At 40.9% G+C, this 12,111-nt stretch overlaps 1 protein-coding gene across 2 annotated transcripts in view; it reads right to left on the reverse strand.

Annotated features, from left to right (window-relative positions):
- Positions 1 to 3,199: 3,199 nt before the first annotated feature.
- The window catches only part of CLTRN (collectrin, amino acid transport regulator), a 47,003-nt gene continuing 38,091 nt past the window's right edge, over positions 3,200 to 12,111 (reverse strand). For both annotated transcript variants that reach the window (XM_082681821.1, XM_082681822.1), the window contains exon 6: positions 3,200 to 3,999. In XM_082681821.1, the coding sequence (XP_082537947.1) occupies positions 3,843 to 3,999 (157 nt within the window). In that variant the 3' untranslated portion in view covers positions 3,200 to 3,842. The remainder of the gene's footprint in view (positions 4,000 to 12,111) is intronic.

Consider the following 12,111-nt stretch of genomic DNA (forward strand, 5'->3'; position numbering starts at 1 on the left):
AAGGTATGGTTGATGATTGACTGCCCTCTAATTACCCAGAGTGTTTGTCAAAGCCAGTGGGCAGGAGACATAAGCTCTATTTTGCTGTTATATTGACTGTCAAGTTTACAGCGCATCTCTGCTAGCACGGAAAACTTCCTCAACAAGGATATTTAGTGGAGCAGATCTTTGCCAATGGAACAGATCCCCTCCCCTTCAGGATAAACAGTGAAGAAAATGATCTAATGATCAAATTGGTCCATCCCATGCCTTCAAAGTAAGAAGCTTATCTAGGATCAGTGTTTCTCAATTTTTTTCCCATTATTGAGACTTTTCAGACATCTTCTCCTAAGAGCTCACCCAGGACATTTTAATACCATAGATACACTTTACACCTGTTTACGTACTGTGGTCCTTTGGAGGATTAAAAACCATTGTAATACTGAATTTTTTTTCTCCCCACCAAGAACAATTTCCACCCTCTGGAGAATGAATGTCTTGGATGGTGCCTGCTAGTGCACACTGATGGAATTCAGATGATGTTTCACCAATTCTATATGCAAGGCCACCGTATTACGGAGTACACAACTCAAGAGGATGTAAGATAGAAAATGGTTCTTTAGTAAACCAACTGAAATCTCATTCCTCTCCTAAAAATAAGGAAGCCCTAATAACGTTAAAGAGTACATGGTGCCCAAGTCAAAATGGTGCCCAAGTCAAAAAATTTGCAGCCACCAATTCAAGCTCCTCCGCCTACAGAGAGGGGCCAGGCTTTGCTCCCAGAAGGTATAAGACTATGGCCTTGTGACAGCCACCATCTCATTTGCTTGTTTATTAGCACACATTTATTGAGTTCTGCCTATGTAGACTTTCAGCTCCATGAGGGCAGCGACTGTTTTCGATTTTGCTCACCGTTATAGAATAAAGGAAAGAAGGAATGAAGACAGAAAGGGAAGGAAATAGGAAGACAAGGCAGTATGCTAAGTGACTTGAACACTGCCTCTAAGAATATTACATTTAGTGTGAAGGTATATAAACAAATAGTCAAAATAAAATATTGTGATGGTTATAACTGAAAAGATGTGTAGATATGATGAGGTTACAAAGCAGTGGTTAATTCTACCTGGTTAGAGGCGGGAAGAAAATGAAGTGAGTTATGAAAACCTTTATGGAGACAAGGTTGTATTAGAAGACTTATGTGGGCCCCAGGGCACTCTTGCCTTTGTGGTCTCCTTTTTCTACAAAAGCACATTTAAGTGTAATATAATTCTAGTACAAGATGAGTATCATTATCTGGGCAGTCTAGGAGCACTTAGCCTGGAGGCCCACGAAAGACCTCTAGGAGGATGAGAGATTTAAGTGAGAGAAACTCTAGGACAAGCTGGAAGAGTGGCTGGAAGATGGGGCAGAGTGTTCCAGGCCTGGAAGTGAGAGATCTATTAGGATTGGATGAGAGAGAGAGAAACAGAGAAACAGAAGGGTAGAAGTGTGAGAGATGAAGTTAGAGAAGAAGGTGGGGGTCAAACCGCAGCAGGCTCCATGTTAAGGAGTCTGGCTTTATCGTAAAGAGAATAAGAAACCATTTTTAAAAGCTTTTATGTGAGAAACCAACAGAATCAGGTTTGCATTTTGGATATTCATTCAATCTACATTGCAGCCAAATAACTGGCGAAGGTGTCGTGGATATTCTGGGGGTCCACCCAGGCCCCCTCTTTAGGGCCCACATACCCATCCCCTGCTTCTGGAAATAATGGCTTTTGAAGGTTCATGGCTGAGTCCTTCAGTGGGAATTGCCCTCAGCCACAGGGAACTGCCCTTTCCAAGGGCAGATCCTTTCCCAGAGAGCACCCATGACCGTAACCAGCTAATGCAGAGATACAAAGACCCAGCCACATTATCTCAATCAGGGACAACCTCAGCTCCTAAGATCCCTGAAGGATTGGCTGAGGCCTCTGTTGTAACCATGTTTCTGGTTACTTCTCCCTCTGCTTAATCCTACTCTGTTAGTTTCCTATGGCTGCATAATGCTTTAGCACAAACTTAGTGGCCTAAAAAACACACATTTATCATCTCACAACGTCCATGTGTCAGGAGTCGGGGCACAGCTCAACTGGATCCTCTGCTCAGGCTGCAATCAAAGTGTTGGCCAGACTACATTCTCATCTAGAGATCTGACTTTGGAAAAATCCACTTCCAAACTCACTTCAGTTGTTGACAGAATTCATTTCCTTGTGGTTGTAGGACTGAGGATCCCAGCTTCTTGCTGGCTATTGGCTGGAGGCTATCTTTGGTGCTGAGAGGCCACCAGCAATTCCTAGAACCTGCTCACAGTTTCATTTGTGCTTTCCCAACATGCCCACTTACTTAATCAAGCCAGCAAGGAGAGTCTCTGGAACAAGTTTGCTAGCAAGACAGACTCAGATATCATATAAATTAACTGCAGGGGGCTCCCCTGGTGGCACAGTGGTTGAGAGTCCGCCTGCCGATGCAGGGGACATGGGTTCGTGCCCCGGTCCGGGAAGATCCCACATGCCGCGGAGCACTTAGGCCCGTGAGCCGTGGCCACTGAGCCTGCGTGTCCGGAGCCTATGCTCCACAACGGGAGAGGCCACAACAGTGAGAAGCCCGTGTACTGCAAAAAAAAAAAAAAAAAAAAAATTAACTGCAGGAGTGACATCTCACCAGCTTTGCTGTATTCTATTCATTAGAAGCAAGTCATAGGTCCCCTCCGCACTCACGGAGAGAGGGTTACATGAAGGCGTGAACATCAGGAGATGACAGACACCTTAGTATCTACCACACGTGACTTCCTCACTTCTTACAGGTATATCTCCTGAGAGCACTCCCCAATAAACCTTCTGCATTCCACTACCCCTCTTAGAGTCTGTATCCACTGGAGGCAGGGAAGTGAGTTAGCGACTACTGCCGGAACACCAACTATGGGTGATAGCAGTGGGAGACTGAGCTGCATATCTTCCTTCTATTAATACATGTATAATAATTATTATTAGAATTTAGAATGATACATGGCCTACCTGAAAGTAAAATCAAGTCTAAAAACTACAGTCTTCAAGCAGGGATACACACAACAAAAATAATTCATTTCTAGGACTGGAGAGCAGATTAAACATAACATAAAAATAAGGCTTACTATGTTCCACAGTGTGAAAATAAATTGCAGACTACAATCAGTCACTTAAAAAGAGATGATTAGCACTTTATTAAGTTAGCATAGATTGTACTTCTACAAACTGCAGAAATAATCAATGAATACAGATGCCCTATTAGAGACTGATAGTCAGAAAATATATATAAGCAACTGTTGGTATGATAACAGGATCAAATTCCACCTTGTATATCAACACGCCCATTTTTATCCAACCCATTTACAGTAATTACTTGTTCTTCTTGCTTATCTTGTCATATACAGAGTGATATAAATGATATTCAAAAAGGATCCATTTTCAATGATTTGGACACCGTATTATAGGCATTCTCCACTGGAAAAGTATTTTTTCTTAGGTCTTTAAAGTGTGATATATATATACTGGCCTGACCTTATTGCTGGAAATGCTTAAATACTAATGCATTTTAAAATCAGTAACTACAAATGCCACATGACTACACTTACACACTGTGCTGTCAGAGAAATATTTTAGAATATTCTGGATAGTCAACAGCTTATTATTCCAATGGTCTTCATGGGTATAATTCATTGCCTTTCAATTTCATGCACATTCAAAATTTCTTACAAAAGAAGAATGGTGAAACAAAATATATAATCTTCCCTCAATGAATTGTGATGTTCAGCAGTTGCACAGAAACAAGTGTTGAGTTTCAGGGGGAAACAAAACAGCAGCCCTTCAGAGGGGGGTGAGCCGCTCATCCTCTGTCACAAAGGCATCATTAACGTGCCCTCCCTTCATGTCCAGGGGATCGCAGGGGATGCCATTTTCAATTTTGACTGTGTTTTCCCATTTATCTTCAGTGTCTTCCATTTCAGAAGGTCCTTTGTTCTTCCTAAATGCACATAAAAAGAATGATTGGGATCTAGGAAGAGAAAGGATGGTCTTCTGTACAAACATGGAGATCAGGAAAGGGAAGAGGAACCCTAGAATGATGGGGAAAATAGATGACATTGTGTATTTTCAAATAAATTTCAAAGATCATAAAGAGTTGATGAGGTGAAAAGATGCTATCAAGATCAGAAGTCTGCATGGATTATATATATATGTATATGAATGAATATATGTATTTGTATGAATGAATATGTTTGTATACACACACATATACATATGTACATTCACACACACAAACTGCATGAAGGAATGTGAGGAAAACATATGGTAAATTGGCAAGTTAAAAAATTTATTTCTAGGAGAACTTCACAAAAATTGAATTTAAAAAAGTAATAAATTCCTCTCACAAGATTTGACAAATTAATGGTCTGCAAATGTTAGGTAAAAATCAGGTTGAAATGAGATACCAAGAAGCAAACTCACATTACTTTGTAGAAAGGATGTAACCATTGTAAACTGCAGGTATCATTCCTTGGCTCTACTCATTACAAAATAGTTGTATTCATTTGTTAAGTCAGGTTTTTGGAACTCTGAACACATTTTACTAATTACAACTCATAGCTATAATACCAGATCATTCCAAAAAATTCTATTTAACAGGTAAATTTTTAAGTTATTCATTCTCAGACCCTTTAAGGACCCTGCTACCCCAATCCAAGTGGTAACCAGATCTTTAATCTTTCCCTGGAGTGTGGGAAAATGTAGCCTTGAATTCAAACATTCTTCCTGTCCTTTGTGAAAGGCCAAGACACTGAGCCAGTTGTGCTTGATATCATAGAGGTAGGGGGAGAAAAGAGATGTGAGTACCTCTAGGCAATCAGAGGGCAGAAGAGTTTCCCTCAGGATTATCACAAGTTAGATGTTAGGGCACCATGGAGGCATGATGTTAGATACGAGGCTCCCAGACTTGTCAAAGATTCTCTTGTCCCAGAAATCTGTAGAAGCTCCAAAGAGGCAGACCTGAGTGGATCACATGGCTGGGATGGTGGACACTGCTGTGGTGACCAGGATGGACTTCCACCGCTATGGAAGTCCCTTAGAAACTTAGTGAATTTCTAGTGGGTGAGGAGGTGGTGAAGATGCCCCAAAGATGATCAAAGTAGAATTTCCTATTAGTCCTACATGAGAGCTCATTTCAAAGTGCTTTAAAGAATATGGTGGAGGAAGGCAGAGAAAAGAAAGAACTCTTGTTTACAAAAGAATGACAACCAATATAGAAGATGCAACAGAAAGAGAAAATCACCAAATAATAATAATTGATTGTGATGAGGCTCCTCAATGGATACTAAACCACTGAGTGGGAGATGACTAAGGAATAGGATACTCACAGGGTCTCAGTGTAACACCCCTACAAGCAATGTACTAATTATAAAGAGACATTTGTTTTTTGTAAAGGGAGAAATTTGGTGAATATCACCAACAATGAGACAAACTGACAAGTGCCTCTAGATGTGATGCACGGAGCAGACATATTTTTTAAAAATAAAATTCTGTGTTCTGTGTTCCTGCCCTACCCCATCACCAGATTTTTTTGACCTGAATCTCTCAGGAAGAACTAATCAGACAACTCCAAATTAAAAGATATTTTGTAAAACAGCTGACAGCATAGAGTAGGCACTCAACTAATGTGCTTAGAGTTGGATGGACAGACATATGAGTAGCTGGCTAGCTAGTTAGACACATAAATGGATGGATCAATGAATGTAGATCAATGACTGGTTGGCTGGATGATGAATTAATAAATGGATGGATGAATGGGTGGATGGATGATTGGATGGTAGTTGGGTGATGGAACAAACAACTGGATGGAAGAATGGATGGACTAATGCTGTAGGCAAAGTTACTCAGACAGCAGCCCAAGGTAGATTTTGAATGGGATCTATCAGAAGAAGGAGAAAGAAAGAGGGAAGGAAGGGAAGAAGGGAGGAAGGGACGGAGGAAGGGAGGAAGGAAGGAAGGGAATGTACACGTGATATTTCTTGTATTTATTGAATAGTTATTTTTTCAAATGGATGGAGGAAAGTACTCATTTTCATACCTTAAGAATTAGGAGTGAGTACAGATTTTGCCAGGCTTCACTGATGGTTTATTAGATAATTTCAAATAGGTAGAGTTTATAAAGAAAAGTAAAGTAGCATTTCAATACTGTAGATCTCACTGTCATCACTTGAAAGTATTTTGCCATTGTGCATGCCACTGTCAAATGTCAAAATGTATCACTACAAGCCCAACGCTGGGAGTGGAAGTCGGTGGGTTGTAGTCCCAGAGACCTAAGTAAGGACAGGCTGCTGTGTTTTCCCTTCCTCAGGGTGAAGATACTGCACTGTCCATTCCAAGCATCAGCGGTCAACGATCAGTGCCAGTTGGAGTAGGCATACAATTTCCTGTGATGAGAAGGTCCTCCAGCCAGGTGAAATCACCTATCAGAGGACTAGAATTCTTTGGTCCCTCCTCCTGTAGACAGGGGTATCTCATCACTTTCCACGTCATCCAGAAAGCAAAGACAACTGACATTCTATAACCATCGAACACATCACTTCCATTCATAGTATCCAACATTCATTCAATAACTATGTTTTGAGTGCCTACTATGTGTTGGAAGGGACACAGTTCTTGTCCTAAAGTGAAAAGAAAGGGCTCAATAAAAAAGAAAAACTCCAAATTTCACTCATCCTCCCCTCCTTTTCATGGATTATAAAAGAGAGGAGTGATGTTTCAGTAAGAATGACACCCTAGCGACAAATGTATATTTATAAATTATCATCAAAAATGCCTAGCTCACGCAATTTCTCCCCAAGTCACTCCGCATTGGGCTTGGAGTGAATAATAATTCTCCATAACAATAAATAGGTTTTTAACAGTGAAGTTTTACCCTGAAATTTGTGTATGTAACTATGAAACTCATATTACAAAAATCCTTGTGGATGGAGCATTCTGAAGTAGGTGGCAATGCAACAGCAGTCTTAGAAGTAATGGTTGCCAGTGTTCATTTGCCAGTTTCTTCAGTTAAAAAAAAAGTTTTTACAGAATTAGAAGCAAAATTGCAGAGAGCTGGACACTTGCAGATCATGGCAAGAAATCCTGCCTCCCCTCCCCCTGCCAACCACAAAGGAAAAATAATCCACCAGGCATCACAAGGAATGGGGAAGAACGAAAAAGGAAGATGCAGATGGATGAGGACAAGTTTCTCTTCTTTAGAAGAAGGATTTCTTAATCAAAAAGATTCTGAGCAAAATCGCTGTGGAAATTTATCAAAACGAGAGCCGTGTCCATGACAAATTAGGTACATGTTATTTTTTTGTGACCTTAGATCTAGTTGTTCACAGTCTTGGCACTGCCAGGCTTCACAAACTGCAGTGTCAGTAACTTGCTGGCTGGCGGACATGATAAGAAGTTCAAAGGTTATCTAACAGTAATACAGCCCTTTGTCACATTTCATAGTGCGTCCTGTAATAAACTGAGTCACTGCCTGCACATTGCTCTAAGTATAATAAAACTTAACTATCTTTCTGGATCATTCTGATTTGATGTTCTGCTAAAAACATGAATTCTTTTTCCTGAAAAATAAAAATGAGTGTTAATGACTTCCGCTGTTCCTGCATGTCAGGTGGTTCAGGAAGAGGATTAAAAACAAAACAAAACAAAACAAACCCCGCGACTAAAACACCTGAAACTAGCTCTTAGAGGCCTTAGTGTGGCTATTTCTCATAAATCCAGAGAGAAGATGGGCAAAAGAGGGGACCATAAAAGTACAGGCATACCTTGGAGATACAGCAGGTTTGGTTCAACTGCAATAAAGCGAGCCACACTATACTGTAGTCTATTAAATGTGCAATAGCATTATGTCTAAAAAAATCACAGTACATACCTTAATTTAAAAATATTTTGGAGATAAAAAATGCTAACCATCATCTGAGCCTTCAGCGAATTGGAACCTTTCTGTTAGTGGAGGCTCTTGCCTTGACGTCGATGGCTGCTGACTGACCAGGGTGGTGGCTGAAGGCTGGGTGGGTGTGGCAATTACTTAAAATTAGACAAAAGTGACGTTTGCTGCATCAACTGACTCCCTTCCATGAATGATTTCTCTGTATGTAACATGCAATGCTGTTTGATAGCATTTTGCCCACAGGAGAACTTCTTTCAAAATTGGAGTCAATTCTCTCAAACCCTGCCGCTGCTTTATCAACTAAGTTAATGTCATATTTTAAATCCCTGGTTGTCATTTCGACCATCTTCGCAGCATCTTCACTAGGAGTAGATTCCATCTCAAGAAACCACTTTTTTGGCTCATCCATAAGAAGCAACTCATTTGTTAAGGTTTTGTCATGGTATTGCAACGATTCAGTCACATCTTCAGGCTCCACTTCTAGTTCTAGTTCTCTTGCTTTTTCCACCACATCTGCAGCTGCTTCCTCCACTTAAGCCTTGAACCCCTCAGAGTCATCCGTGATGATTGGAATCAACTTCTTCCAAACTCCTGTGAATGTTGATATTTGGACCCCTTCCTAGGAATCATGAATGTTCTTAATGGCATCTAGAATGGTGAATCCTTTCCAGAAGGTTTTTGACTGACTCTGCCCAGATCCACGACAGGAATCACTATCTATGGTAGCTGTAGCTTTATGAAGTGTATTTCTTAAATAATACGACTTGAAAGTCTAAATTACTCCTTGATCCATGGGCTGAGGAATGGATGTTGTGTTAGCAGGCATGAAAACAACATTAATCTTGTTATACATCTCCATCAGAGCTCTTGAGTGACTAGGTGCATTGTCAATGGGCAGTAATATTTTAAAAGGAATCTTTTTCTGAGCAGTAGGTCTCAACAGTGGGCTTAAAATATCCAGTGAACCATGTTGTAAACAGATGTGCTGTCAGCCAGGCTTTGTTATTCCATTTATAGAGCGCATGTAGAGTAGATTTAGCATAATTCCTAAGGGCCCTGGGATTTTCACAATGGTAAACGAGCACTGGCTTCAACTTTTAGTCACCAGCTGCATTAGCCCCTAACAAGAGAGTCAGCCTGTGCTTTGAAGCTTTGAAGCCAGGCACTGACTTCTCTTCTCTAGCTATGGAAGTCCTGGGGGGTATCTTCTCCCAATAGAAGGCTGTTTCATCTACATTGAAAACCTGTTGTTTAGTGCAGCTACCATCATGAATTATCTCAGCTAGATCCTCTGGGTAACTTGCTGCAGCTTCTCCATCAGCACTTGCTGCGTCACCCGGCACTTTTGATGTTATGGAGACGGCTTCTTTCCGCAAACCTCATGAACCAGCCTCTGCTGGCTTCAGACTTTTCTTCTGCAGCTTCCTCACCTCTCTTAGCCTTCATAACATTGAATAGAATCAGGGCTTTGCCTGGATTAGGCTTTGGTTTAAGGGAATGTTGTGGCTGGTTTGATATTCTGTCCAGACCACTGAAACTTTCTCCACATCAGCAATAAAGCTGTTTCACTTTCTTACCATTTGTGTGCTCACTGAATTAGCACTTTTTATTTCCTTCAAGAACTTTTCCCTTGCGCTCACAACTTGGCTAACTGTTTGATGTAAGAGGCCCAGCTTTCAGCCTATCTCAGCTTTCAACATGCCTTCCTCACTAAGCTTAATCATTTCTAGCTCTTGATTTAAAGTGAGAGACATGTGACTCTTCCTTTCACTTGAACACTCAGAAACCACTGTAGGGTTATTAACTGGCCTGATTTCAATACTGTTGTGTCTCAGGGAATAGGGAGGCTGGAGGAGAGGGAGAGAGACGGGGAACATCCTGTTGGTGGAGCAGTCAGAACACTCAATATTCATCATTAAGTTTGCCATCTTATGTGCGTGTGCTCTGTGGACCGCCCCCCCAATTCCAATAGTTACACCAAAGATCACTGATCACAGATCACCATAACAAATATAATAATGATGAAAATGTTTGAAATATTGCAAGAATTACCAAAATGTGATGCAGAGACACAAAGTGAGCCAATGCTGTTGGAAAAGTGGTGCTGACAGACTTGCTCAATGCAGGGTTGCCACAAAGCTTCAATTTGTAAAAAAACACAGTATCTGCGAAGCACAATAAAGTGAAGCACAATAAAGTGAGGTCTGCCTGTATCGGGTGGCCCACGTAGCTAGGGGGTGTTGAGGACCAGGGTTTGCTCAAGATAAAGTAGTGGCAGCTAAAAGCAGAAACAGTATTTTTGTCTCCCTTCAAACAAGATAGGGCTGAAAAGCCAAGGCCCAAGAACAGCCAGACAAACAACAAAGGACAGACAAATATGATTCCAAAACAGGACAGAGTTAATTATTGGGGAACTGGGACTGTCGTCATAATCAGTATGGATGAGTCCTGGGGAAATGGCAGCACTGCTGGAACGATTTTAATGGGTGTTGCAGCACAGTGAGACTGGTGATGTGATAGCAAAACAGTAAGAATTAGTATCTATTACACGGCAGACTAAGTGCTTTGTACACATCATCTCACCTAATTCCTACTGCAATACTATGTAGATTTTATTATTATCACTGTTTTTCAAATGCAGGAGCTGAGACTCAAATATGTAGAGCAACTTGTCTTTCATAAAGGAATGAGACTGGTGAAAGGAGTAGACCTAGAACTCTTATTTCCTCTCCCCAGGCTTCTCTCAAAACACATTTTTTTTTTTTTTTTTTTTTTTTTTGCGGTACGCGGGCCTCTCACTGTTGCGGCCTCTCCCGTTGCGGAGCACAGGCTCCGGACGCGCAGGCTCAGCGGCCATGGCTCACGGCCCCAGCCGCTCCGCGGCATGTGGGCTCTTCCCAGACCGGGGCACGAACCCGTGTCCCCTGCATCGGCAGGCGGACTCCCAACCACTGCGCCACCAGGGAAGCACACATATTTGACTCCTATTGAGTGTGTACATTTAAGAACAGCAAAGTAAAACAATTATTAGCTCTAACATTTCTGATTTCATTTACATTTCTATTTTCAAGACAATTTATTCACTTAATTGCGACTCTATAAGAAAGTGAAGTTTCAGTATATGAAAATATTGGCTGAGCCCCAGCCCCTTGTGTGAAAAAATTCATAGAAATCCAAATGCACTTCCCTTTACTATTGACCTTATGGGAAGAGAAATATAACCAGAAATAAACCAAGTGAATTTACTAGTGACTCTGCTCAACTGCTAGCATTAGCTAGGGTTCAATGTCCTGAGTCCTTGACCTGGCTTTGTTACAACTACAAGATTATCATCTCCTTATAGGCAAAGACCACCCATGTTATCTATGTACGTCTCTTCCATGATACATTCTAGAGCTCCTATCACATAATGGATGGTCAATAAAAGAATAAGATATTTTTACCTCTCTGGGCCTTGGCTTCTGGAGAGATGGATTCAGATCATTGTTTAAGATCCCTTCCTAAGACAATAACATTATAACAGTCTATTTATATGCAGGACTCATGAATCAATTCTACTATATACATACAAGTCTGAAATTGTGCTGTGTCTGTGACTCTCCTTTTATAGCACAAGGTGCCAGGTTACATAGAATTAGCACTTTGTAACTGCTTTTTGATGATGATGCTTCTTTACATTGATATAGCACTCCCCAGTGTATGAAGCACTTGTGTGTATTCTCCAATTTTGTCTTCCCATCATCGTAACTATTTAAGAAAATATTATCCTCATTTTCCATATATGACTGGATCAAGGTCATTCAGCTAAAAAATGCCAGGGCATGAGACTGGAACCCAAAACCAGGAGTATTGATCCAGTGCTCTTTCAACTAAAACACACATCACATCATCGACTTCACCACCATTAGCATTATCACATCACCCCCACCATTACAGTGATCACTATCACCATCACCATCATCACCATTACCATAAAACTGACCAGAGAGCTAAAATATCCACTTCCAGGCTGGGTCTAGACACAGATCTAGTACAGACACCACTGTCAAGTATATGCAGTTCATCTTGGTTGTATTCCCACATACCCAACTCCCTAATTATTCCCCAAAAGAAAAAAAAATCACTTTTCCAACTTTTTTCCTGCAACAAATCTCTCAATTCTGCAAA

This window comes from Grampus griseus (genome assembly GCF_964374135.1).
Source record: "Grampus griseus genome assembly, chromosome: X".
In the NCBI taxonomy this organism is placed as follows: domain Eukaryota; kingdom Metazoa; phylum Chordata; class Mammalia; order Artiodactyla; family Delphinidae; genus Grampus; species Grampus griseus.